General features: G+C 44.5%; 1 protein-coding gene across 23 annotated transcripts in view; it reads right to left on the bottom strand.

Moving 5' to 3' along the window:
• The window catches only part of BCAN (brevican), a 46,246-nt gene that overhangs the window by 8,315 nt on the left and 25,576 nt on the right, over positions 1-12,355 (bottom strand). For 14 of the 23 annotated variants that reach the window (XR_014542373.1, XM_083589836.1, XM_083589832.1 and 11 more), the window contains exons 6-8: positions 9,754-10,047; positions 6,189-6,512; positions 2,426-3,577 (exon numbers count right to left, since the gene is read on the bottom strand). Coding sequence is in view for 21 of the 23 variants with exons in the window: in XM_083589836.1 (XP_083445962.1) it covers positions 2,426-3,577; positions 6,189-6,512; positions 9,754-10,047 (1,770 nt within the window). In the remaining 2 variants the exon portion in view is untranslated. The remainder of the gene's footprint in view (positions 1-2,425; positions 3,578-6,188; positions 6,513-9,753; positions 10,048-12,355) is intronic. The other 9 variants (XR_014542374.1, XM_083589840.1, XM_083589839.1 and 6 more) reach the window with 5 other exon arrangements.

Below are 12,355 nucleotides of genomic sequence, written 5' to 3'. Positions count from 1 at the left end.
TTTGTGGCCCATCACCCTTTGCCTCCTCCTTGCTGCAGCCATATGATACATTTAAAGCATCATTAAACAGTCATGGCTTCCCCCAAAGAATGCTGGGCAGTGTAGTTTCTTATGGCACCTGCCACTCTGCGTGTTGCTGCAAGCAAAACTCACCAAGAAATGACCCCAGACGTGCTGTAATTTTCCTCTTCGGAGTTTGTGACTTGGTATAACTTTTAAAATGTTGGTGTCCATTTTATTTTACTCTATGCTACTCTTCTATTTATTTTATCCCACTCTACACATCTGGATAATGTGTTCTGTCTGCCTCTTATTCTTCTGCTTTAATACTTCTCATTAACCCTTGCAATAAAGATTTGATTCATAAAAATTGACAATTTTACTTTTTAGCATGTGTGTGTGTTTGTGTGTGTAGCAAGAAGCTAAGACAGGAATAAACATGTGTGACTGTGTATGCATTCAGTTTAATCCTGCAATTTATATAAATATGTTACGTTTTTAGAAACATATTTTTTATTAAGTTTAATATAAAAAATAAGCAAACTAGATAAATAGGTAAGGTGGGAAGAAGACTGGGGGACCGTGCAAAAGATCTGGTGCTAGGGCCTCCTGATGATAATGATGATTAAACTCGCTGCACCAGCTGTTTCAAGGAGGACTTTCTAAGTTTTCACCATGTTCAGAGAGCTGAGCATACAAGCCCTCTATAAAGCAGAGCACATGACCACATATTTTCGGTTCATCTCCTGAGCTGGAGGCTAGAGAAACATAGACTTGGGCTCTTCCAGACCATTGCTATTTTGTAAGTGGGATTCAGTCACATACCAGCAAATTCAGGTGGCACAATTAGTTACTCTAATATCTAAATATTTATACTGGACTTTTTGCAGTAAGGAAAGTGACAAAGAAATGCAATGGAATGTGTGGGATAACAATTGCTTGGTGTGGCATCATATAACCTCCCCGCCAACAAATCAGAATCAATGTGCAGTAAACGGATCATCTGAAAGTAACCTTGGAGATTTGTTGGCTATTAGAGAACACAGAATTCTTTGTTCCACCATTCCCATTATCCAGACACTGAATTTCCCCACAATATCCTTCTGTGAGGGCTCATAGTTTGCTGTCCCTTCCCTTAGAAAGCCCAGATTATGCCCAGCACTAGCTTTAAAAAATCCTCCTATGCCAACTATAGACACACAAGCACACACACACACACACACACACACACACTGCCGGTATTGGACTTAGATAGGCCAACATGCTTCCAAATTTTTGCTTAGTCACAAAGAATGCTAAGGTGGCCTTGGGCAAGTTGCCATTACTTTAACCTAATCAACCTCCTAAGGCTGTTGTGAGGAAAAAAGAAAGCCACAGGCATGTCACATGCACCAAGTAGGCACAGTGCAAGACCAGTCCTTCCATGAGGGAGAGTGAGGCAAGTGCCTCAGGCAGCAAATTCTGAGGGGTGGACAGTGGCTAAAAATGTGTGCCATGTGGTCTGCCCTGCAGCCCCTAAACTAGTTTGCTGCCTTAAGGATGTGGTAGAGAACTCTGCTCCATCACCAGTGCTGAAGTAAGATTCAACTATTAGTTTAGTCAGATTTTGTGCACAGGATGGGGAATGCACCATCTTGTCCTTTGCTTCAAGCAGCAAAATGGCTTGGGCCACTCCTGACAGGATTATCTCTAGCTTGCTTACATAGACCACAGCGCCCAGATTCTTTGAGAGAAAGGATGTGCTTTGAAGGTATAGTGTGTATGCAGACAATATTGAGGTAGATTGACCAATGACCATAATCAATATGAGACAGCTTCCTATATTCACCATATTCACCACACACACACACACACACACACACACACACACACTTCTAATATTTGTAATCATCGCTCATGAGAATATGGCTCTAAGATCAGTGCTGAGCAAGGGTTTAAGTAACATTAGGGATATTAATTCATTAGTGTGGAGGGAAACAAATAAGCAGAGGAGCAATGTGAGGGGAAAAAACACAAGACACACACAATAGGGTACATACATCCAGCCAGATGGCCTTCTTCTAGAAAGTTTTTAATTTTCTCTCTCTTTTTTTATTAGTCTCCTTGTTATGACCAGTGCTGTCCTCATTCCCGGCTTGTTTTTCATGGAAATAGTCGTTAAAACACTTCATAGAAGTAGGAGAGATTTAAAGAGCATGCACTCTCTAAGACTATTTTGTTTGTTTGTTTGACAAAACATGTGCTTCTCTGGGTCTTTATACCTTTCCCAATCCAGGTGATGTGGGGGGAGGAGAAATGGGGGGTGGGAGAGACATATACAAAGAGAAAAGCGTGGCTTTGGAGGGAACATCGTTAGGGTTTTAGTGGGAAAGGTCAGCCAAAATAGTGGCCAAGAGCACCAAGGCAGTGCAGGCAAAAGGGTTACCTGAAATGTTCCCACCTGATCCAAGGCTGGCACTTTCTGTGGGCAGGACAGGCAGAGGGTGGGCAGTGGTCAAGGAGGGCTCTGTGAACAGAGGGCTCATGAATGGTGAGCCTGATATGTCTCCAGAGATGACCTCGGCAAGTGAGGGGGCATCTTCTTTCTCCCCATCGTGCTCTTCGCCATCTCCAGTTGGCACTGGGCCAGCCATAGTGGTTTCCCTTTCTTCATCCGATTCTTCTGCTGACAGGTCTGGCGTGGTGCTCTCAGTGGCCTCCTCAGTCTCATGCTCCTCCCCAGGAAGCTGGGTGCTAACTGCATGTCCTGAGTCAACCACAGCCTCCTTGGGACTGGAAGTTGCAAACCCCGTGGCAACGGCAGGTGAAATCCAGGCAGACCCAGAATGCTCCTCGCTCTCTTCAGACAGGCTGGCAGCTGTGGTGCTTGAAGATTCTGGGACCACCCTCTTCCACACTGCTGTCCTCTCCACAGTTGCAGCTGTTCCCGGAGGCACAGCCCCTGAAAACTCTGCATCGACTGAGTCGCCAGGATGACCAGGGACATGGGTGCTTGTGAATCCAGGAACAAGCCCGCTTTGCGGGGCTACATGCATGTGGGTCTGCTCAGCAGCTGCAGAGGAGTTTTCAGGCAGCCCCGAGTGCTCAGGCTGATGAGGAACAATGCCAGCTTTTTCAGGATCACTGTAGCTGATATTTTGAGCCACCTGCTCTAGAGCGACAACCTTCCTTTCAGCTGCAATCTCTGAGGTGGAGGGTGATGACGATGGGTCTTTATGCAGCTCTTCAGAGTCACTTGCTGCTTGGCTTCCTCCGCCAGTGGAGAGGCTGTCAGAAGAGTCAGCTTCAGTGGTGTCTTCACCTGCATGCTCTTGAGAGGGTGTTAGGGCAGAACCTGCAGGGCCATGAAAGCCATGGGGTCCATCCTCATCCTCTGATGTGTTGAGGTCTGGGGAGGTTTGGGACCATGCCTGAGTGGTGCTTTCCATCTCATCTTCTGCTGTGGACTCAAACTCCTCTGGAGCTGCTTCTGAAGGCCCGGGCAGGTTTTGTTCTTCATCAGATTCCTCTTCTACCGGATGGCCTAGATCAAACATCTCATCTTCCTCAGTGCTCTGGGCTTCTTCTGTCTCTTCCTCTGCAAAATTGAAAGGAAGGAAATGAAATCTTCCCAAAGGTGGCAATTGTCCTTAGACACTGCACTTAGAAAGACAGTTGGTTTAAAGATTTGGATCATGATCTGAAAAACAAGAAACTGACCTTGCATCTTTTGACAGTGGCCTGGAACACAACTGCCAAGTTTTGGAAGACTTTTGATCTTAATTATCCAGACTATTGATATTCCAAGACTTGGCAAATTGCTCTTCTTGAAAAAGCTAAGTGTTCAAGTGCTCGAGATTCCTTCCTTGCCATTTGGTCTAATTTTATTTCATACACAAGCACAGTGTCAGGTCCAAACGTCTTTGCAAAGGTTGGGATTTAGTACAGTTAAAGGTCTCTTTTAAATCTTTTTTGAAATGAGACATTTTAATTGTTTTGCTTTAGACCATGGAACTGATGGTAATCGTGGACCACACATCCTTTCTCTTTTGGTATGTTTCATTATAGACTCAGTAATTCACATGCTTAGCTATATCCTTTATTTTCTTATTGGAAATTGCTGACAGCTTAACATGTTTAAGATAATTTTTCTTTCTGTCTGTTGTTATTAAAATTCAATAAAGAGAGAAAGAAAAGAAAGACAAGTAAATCCAGGAGGCACTTGCAGATCTATTCTAGGGTTAGGCAACCCTTGACTCTCCAGTTGTGGTTGGATTCTAACTTCCAGCAGCAAGCAGAGCCATCAGATTACAAATTATGGGGGTTGTAGTCAACAATATCCGGATGATTAGTTAGTCACCCCTGGCCTAATCAACGGTGAGATTCAGCAAGTGTCTCCCATTTCATGGTGAATGATGTGTCCACATTTGCATGTGTGGGAGAGTTTACCTCCTCTGTTTGTGTGGGCTTTTTTTTTTTTAATGTAGCACTCAAATAAGATTGGGGGGGGGGGCAGACAGGAGAGACACCATTACCAATTGCAAAATTTGGATTTTGAATTGAATGGATGAGCACAACATAAATGTCTTGGATTTGCCAGAAACTGCCAAATGCAAAATACTGCACCGCATTAGCTACCCAGTGCTGTCAGGTAGTTAACTGCCGATTCATGCCAAATATTGGCAAAAAAGTACCAAATACTGGGTGTCAGGTACTGGTGTACAATACACATTTACTCACTGACTATGGAATGAACCGTAAAATTCATTTTCCTGGAATCTCCATTTAAAAGGAACTTTGATAGGAAGGTGCAAAAGAGGGGTCTCTGTATCTGATACAGTACTTATTTTTATTTATTAATTATTTGTTTTAATAATTTGTATGCTGCTTAATTACAGTCGTCTCAATAGAGTAAGACTAAAAATGAGTTCAAACTATAAAGTCAGAGTTCCGCTGAAAAGCTTGATAGAATAATGAAGTCTTCAGTCAGGGCCAGAAGTTCAACAGGGCCTGTCTGACTGCAACAAGAAGGGAGTTCCACAAAACTGGGCTCACAATACTGAATATGCATCTGAGCTGTGCATCCAAGCCATGGGGCACCACTAAGAGCAACTCCCTTGAAGGCCTCTGCCCTGATTGGCAGCAGACCATAAGGGTTTCAAGCATTTCCAGCCCAACCTGGAAATGCCATGGATTGAAAATGGGGCCTTGTGCATACAAAGCAGGTGCTCTAGCAGTGAGCAGCAGCTCTTCAAGGGCTGAGTTTTAGGGGGTGCAAATCTCTCTCTCTCTCTTTTTCTCCCCCTAACTTGTGTTAGCACCCAAGTTTTTGTTTCTGTCCAGATGATGTAGGATGGATTATGCAGCTCAGAATCATTTTTTGTTTATTTTTGCATAATTTATGCAGTCAGAAGAATTCAGGGGTTTTATGAGCAAAATTGTCCCATTTATTTATAGAACTTTAATTTCATTTGTTTTGTTTCTCACCACAGACAATCCTCAGCTCTCTGAATCAATATCACAGTCTTCTCAGTGGTAGCCCCAGTTGTCCAGATGTGAGCATTGTGTTTGTACAGGGTCTACATGCATGAAACCCAATGGGCATAGCCCACAATCTTACAGCCCATTCCTAGTAGGGGATTAAAAGGACTGACCTTTCAATTTAGAATGTAAGAAGAGCCTCCTAGATCAGGCCAATGGCCCATTTAGTCCAGCATCCTGTTCTCACAGTGGCCAATCAGATGCCTGTGGGAAACCCACAAGTGGGATCAGAGCACAAGAGCACTCCCTCTCCCCTCTTGTGGCTTCCAGTAACTGGTATCCAGAAGCATTACTGCCTCCAAACTGTGGAGGCAGAGCATAGCGAACATGGCTAGTAGCCACTATCCCAAATGAATGTGTCTAATCTGATGGCCATCCAAGTTGGTGGCCATCACTGCGTCCGGTGGGAGCAAACTCCATTTGCAAACTCCATTTATAAACTTCTAATAGTATATCACCTATAACTCACCTTTTCTCTAGCTAACAAATCAAAACACTGCAACCTCTCCTCATATGGGAGTCACTCCATTTTAGTTGCCCTTTTCTAAACCTTTTCCCAGAGACGTTTCCTTCTTACCCAAAGGGTTATCTAGTCGAACCCTCTGCAATGCAGGAATCACAGCTGCTCAACCCTTTATGATCCTCAGACCTTTCTTCTCTTCACCTACCATGCCTGTGTCTCCCTGGGCAACCTCCATCTCTTTCTTTTCCCCCTTCCTCATCTCTCTGTCCTGGACTGAAAGCACAGCTACCTGGGCCTGCCTCAGGCCCTTGTGGGGCTGTCTCTTCAGGGGCACTGCTGGGCTTTTGCTGCTGAGCCTCAAGGTTGTCCTGCAAAAGGGGCACGGAATAAATGGCCCCTCTGGATTCCTTCGCCACCTCGCGCTCCGCTTTGGGCAGCCGCAGCTCTTCCATCTTTTCTGTCACAGTCACAATCTCCTTGCTGCCCTCTGCCTCGGGGACTGGAGACTCAGAAAAAGGGCTTGTCTCTTCTGTGGGCAGAAAGAAAGGGGGTGTTACTGCCTCTGGGGGTACTTCAGAAACATCGTTTCAAAGCAGCCTGGGCAGGAATGCTGAGCTCACTCATATAGGGGTAGGCAAGACAGGGCAAGGTTTCGCTGTTTGAGGCAAAGGGCCAAGATGGCGCTTCCCCCTGGTTCTGTGTACAGAAGACAACCAGACTGGTAGTTGAAGAATACTGGTAATGAGCATTTTCCCTCACACGTGAGTGAGGGCAGCAGGCTAGTTTGTGGGAGCACGGCTCCAGGGCAGGTCATGTGACACACACAGGGGAATGGCCGGGGGGAGCCCATTGCAGCCCTTGTAGCAACTGCCACCTGAGGCAGTTGCCTCACCCAGCTGGCCCTAAAGTCATGTTTGTTTATCGACACATCTGCCCATGTTGAAAAGGGGGTCTGGGTTATGTCATACCACAGCATGGGTACATAGCAGGAAGTTAGCAGAACCCTTCCCTCTCCATGCGCCAATGACTGGCATAGAGAGGGAAGGTTGAGAGGTTCAGCCCCCACTTCCCTGCATGCTCCTTCTAATAACAAAAATGAACTTAGGTGGCTTTAAAAGTGGGTGAGAGAAATTCATGCTGGGCAGATTTATCAATGGCAATAGCTTTGGCAACTATTTCCTACCAGCAGGATCAGAGGCACCAGGCCTCACTAGTTACTGGGGGTCAAGGTAGGAGGGCTAGTTCTGCATCCTCCCAAAAAAAGGATGTGTCGCATCAAAAGAAAAGAGGGCATGGATTTGCATAAAATGTGCACATGCTGATTTATTTGTATAGAGTCAAATTTAGAAATAATTGCTGTAATTTAAACAGAAATGCAACACATCTCAGCACAGTGGGGAAGACAAAAGGTGGCTTTTGGGCTGGCTCAGACCTTTGACTCTGGATGAGCTCCCATAACCATCTCTTTTTGGTGGCTTCTTATTTTTAACTCAGACTTGGGATGGACAGTCCTCTATTTGAAAATAGGACACATGAGCCACCCTGACAGCAAGAGAGGGCTACTGTGTTTATGAACTTCCCAGAGGCATCTGAATGGCAGGGTAGGTCAAGTGAAAAGGTGTACAGAGCACCTTTAACACTTGTAGAGAAGCAGGGATTTCAGCATGTGCACTGTGGAAAATTGAATTCTGGATCAGCTAGGGCTACTGGTTGGCTACAGAAGGGCTCTTCTTGAGGAATTCAGGTGTTCTTAACATTGAACCCGTTTTAGACATGAATGGGGCAGATCACTCAGCCACAAAGCTCACTGAGTGACCTGGGATCAGTAACTACATCTCAAGGTAACCTACCACACAGGGTTTTTGTGGACATTCAATTTTAGACTCTGGAGGAATTTAACTACTACAGTAGTGATTGGGGGGGGCGCTTTAGATAGTGATCTGTATTACCCTCCTGCCCAGATCACTCCACCCCTGCAAATGGTAGGGGTGGGGGTTGAAAGAAAGTCAAATTTGCCGGACTGCAACTCATTTCATCCTTTTGACTGTGTTATGGGGATTGGTGATGGAAATGGGGATGTATTTGATTTGGAAGATGGAGATTGGCAGAGAAGGGAAGGGAGTAATGACAGTGTCCAAAGGGAATTATCCTAGTTTTACTCAGCTATAAATTCCATGGTATCCATGGGATTTACTCTGTAAGAAGTGGGTTTAGGATGACGGCATCAGTTACTCATTATGCTGTTGCAGTCTGTTTATGGGCGTGGGTTTGTGGCAGGAACAGAGTTGATATTTTCAATGAAAATTCAGGGACGTTTATGTGCAAATGGTCGTGCCAATGATGGTGCCTCCAACATCATCTCCCCATTCTCCCCTCTCTTTCCTGCACTCAAATATGACTGGGGTGGGGGGCACGCTGCTGCTTGCAGGTGGAAAACCCCCGGGGTGTATGCTCCTCCATGTCTGAGGGCTTTCCACCTGCCTTCCCTTTTTTGCATTTTGAAACCAAGCCACAAGGGCTTCACACATCACATTTTGAACACAGCTGCTTGCACATTTTGAACATGGAGCTGCATGTGCTTTGCCCCATTGGCAAAAGACATAGGCAAGCCAGACTGCATTCTGAGGTCTCTTCCAGACAAAGGTTGCAAGTAGGCTGAACGGCACCCACTGTTTGTTTGTTTATTGAGCATTCATTCTGATTTGTTTGTGCGAAGGTTAGCGGATGGCATTTCAATTTGGTATCATGTCAAGCAATTGTTCTGATTTGCCGAAATGTATCTGTTGAAAATGCATTTGTTTGAAATTGGTTCAAGTTTGAAATTGGTTCAAATTTTAGATTGGTTGAAATGCATGTAAACTCCCATGTCAAGCATTCATTCTGATTTGTTTGTGGAGAGGCTAGACAACATTGCCTCAAGCAATTGTTATTCCTCATGCACACACTTTCCAGTGCATTTTCCTGTCACTTTCCTTCCACCTCAAGAAGTTAGGACTTTAGGGGGGCAGCGTGGGGAGGACCAGGTTTGTTGTGCAAGAGTGCCAAATCCACAATAAGGAATGTGCTGTTAATGCAATGTTGTCAGTATTTGACTGAATGCCACCTGCAACATGGGAGCAGTCTAAAGGGACAGTGTCTTCTGTGAGGGCCCAGACTTCTGCCTAGTGGTACCACTATAACAAAACCTTTCCAAGGACCCTGCAGGAATTAAATCACATAAAACATTAGCAAACTAGGGGCTCATCCACACGTACCTCTGCTATGTGCTTTCTAGGCACAGGTCTGGGCTTTCCAGGTCTGTGTCCGAGCAGTTTTTCTTTGTCCCAACACTTTCCCTAGGAAAACTCATTATTTACTGCAGAATTGGAGCAAACAGCAATCTGCAGCAAACCCAATTGGCGTTTGTGGTGATTCAGCAGTAAAATGTGGGTTTTCTCAGGGAAAGCACCAAGACAAAAGGAAAAACCGCCCAGAAACAGACCTGGAAAGAGTGGACCTGTGCCTAGAATGCACGGAGCAAAGGTGAGTGTGGATGAGCCCTAGAAGTAATTGTTCAAGTGAATAGTGAATAGAGTTGCCACCTTTCCCCCACTGGCTCTGCTCTTGTGCTTTTGACAGGAGCCTCTAACACAGAGAAATTTAGCAGGTGTATCTCTTCCTGGCAAATGATTAGAAAAGTTTCACGGACTGAATTTATCTTGTGTTTTGACCTCCAGGTGAGCAAGGTGGCAATCCTACTCAGAGTTTAGCCGTACCAGAAGGATTGTTACCTCTAAAGCAATACACGTCATATTTGCTTTGGGGATCTGGAAATCCAGTCTGGTTGCGAAAGAGGAAGATGGTTTTGACTCCTGAGACGTTTCCTCCACACTTCTCCCGTGGGGTGACAATGGGGTACCGCACACTTCCGTCTGCCAGCCAGCCAGGGTTGCAGTGGTCCAGACCTTCATTCCATGCTGCATACAGCTGGCCTGTCGTGGCAATCTCCACTCCCAGAGACTTACACTCAGCTTTGGCCTCCTCCCAAGTGAATTTCTCTGGAGAGCTCACCACAAACAACTCTCCTGCAACCAGAGACAAGTTGGGCATCAGTGTTTAAAGAGATAACAACAAAACATGCTTTGGCTGGAATTAAAAGAAGCATATTTACTTATCTGTTAAAACAGGAGTGACTAATCTGTGGCTCTCCAGATGTTCTATTTATTTAATCACATTTATAAATTGTGTTTAATATTTGATTAATATTTCAAAATATTTTATTAATATTTGAAAAAGCTCCAAGCAGCCTAAGTTCTTACAAAGTATGTGTTATTCGACTTTCATCTCCCATCAGCCCCTGCAGCCAGCGTGGCCAATAGGAATGTTGGGGGGCCACAGGTTCCTCACCCCATTTTAAAATGCTTAAGACAAAGAAACATCCCAGGCAGGCAAAAGTACTTGAGGAGGGTGCAAAGCAGGACCGGTGAGAGGTGTGGCCTGGGGAGGGTCCAAGGAAGAGTCCCAAGAACTGGACATAGATGCCTGGAAGGTTGTATTTGGCCTCTTGCCCTGAGGTTCCCCACTCCTATACTAGATGGTAAATTAATGTTACATAAGGGCTTCCTGAAGCTTGTTATCTGGGCAGAAGCACTTAGGTACTGCTCCTTGGTGTGAGAAGAGGGGGCTTCTTCCTTCAGTTCAGGTGGCAGGCAAGGCAGTGACATGGGGCACGGCATTCTTGGGGTGGCACCCTCTTTATGGGACTCCCTCCTCAGTGAGATTATGTATGTTTTGGTGACAGATGCAGATGACTGGTATTGCACCTTTTAATAATGTACTTAGGTTTATTTTACAAGACATTATATAGTATGCTCTGTTGTTGTTTTAAATTTTTTATCATTAAATTCTTACAACATTGTAAAACTTAAAATAAAACATCCCGCCCTGGCCCATAAGATAAAATTTAGGCAATACATCAGAAATGGCATCCAAATAGGATAGTAAGTGCCTATCTCATTCAACCATTTGCAGAGAAGGCAATGTACACTTTATGCTAACCAGAAAGTTTCATATTGTGAACTGAGTCCTCTGTTTTCATTTCCAGCCATGTACATAATAAAGCTGGACCAATCTACTGTGAAAGCATCCTTATGTTTCAAACCTTGTGCCAGTTTTATTTTATTTGCCAATTTTTCCACAGGAGCTATTTGCCATTGTACCAGTTTCCCAGAGAAGCACCCTCCAGTTTCTTCCAGTACCTCATTATTACAAGCCTGGCTGCTAGTAAAATATATCTTATTTGGATTAGGTTAATGTTACCTCTTGTAAAACAATTGAGCTGAGCCAGCTTTGGACATTTAAAAGTGTTTTGTCCAGTAATTACTTTTATTTCAACAAATGCTTCTTCTCAGAACTGAGCCACTTTCCTATATGCCCACCACACATTCCACAGCCCCTCCAGCAATTCAGGGAATATGAGGAGATAATATGGAATCTTCAACCGGTCCAGACTTGAGACTCACCTCTGACTCCCAAGTGCGACATTAGTCCCACTTTCATTTTCTCATTTTTTATATATACTTAATAGTGCCAACAACAACAACAATTGTTACATATACCCCGCCCATCTGACTGCGTTGCCCCAGCCACTCTGGGTGGCTTTCAACAGAATATAAAAAACATAATGGAGCATCAGACATTAACAACTTAATTTTATTTCACCCTAAAATGGCAATTCAGAGCAACATACCTACTGTTCCTCAGCATTACAATGAAATGAAAACTAGTCCTGAAATGGGGCAGGAGAAAGGCATGAGCATGTAGCTGGCCAGAAATACATATCTTATTTTTAAAATGTCTTGTGCCTTTCTCTTGCCACATTGCAGCACTCATGGAAAATGATAAAACAAGCATTTCATCAGAAGAATGCCTCCTTGTCAAGAAACACATGTAGTGCTCCTTTGGTCTGGTCAGTCTAAACTGGAATCATGGAACCAACAGCTTTGCAACAAGCTACCTCGTGTGGCAATGCAACTCACCTGTGGGACTCATCACACTGGTTGAAGATCTATGGGCTAAATGCATAGGCATGAGATATCATTTTGCAGTATTTTAAGCGGTATCTCATTTGTTGAGATTGAGAGAGACTAAAAAGGGAAGTTCCGCTCACGGAAGTCCAGAGCTCTTCACTGATGACCTGCAATGTTGTGGTAGTATGCTGTGTTGTAAGTGTGGATCTGGAGGGAGGGGTGGGGTATAAAACACTGACATGAATGAGTGTCAGGTTGATGGGCTGTATTTGATGGAACGGATCACAAGTTCAGCAGGCAATCCAACAGTTAGCTACTCTATACATCCCACAGCAAAGGGCAACATGAAGACTCTGATTTCAAA

The sequence above is a fragment of the Podarcis filfolensis genome, assembly GCF_964270895.1.
Source record: "Podarcis filfolensis genome assembly, chromosome: 16".
Lineage (NCBI taxonomy): Eukaryota > Metazoa > Chordata > Lepidosauria > Squamata > Lacertidae > Podarcis > Podarcis filfolensis.
This window is presented reverse-complemented; position numbering and strand designations above follow the sequence as displayed.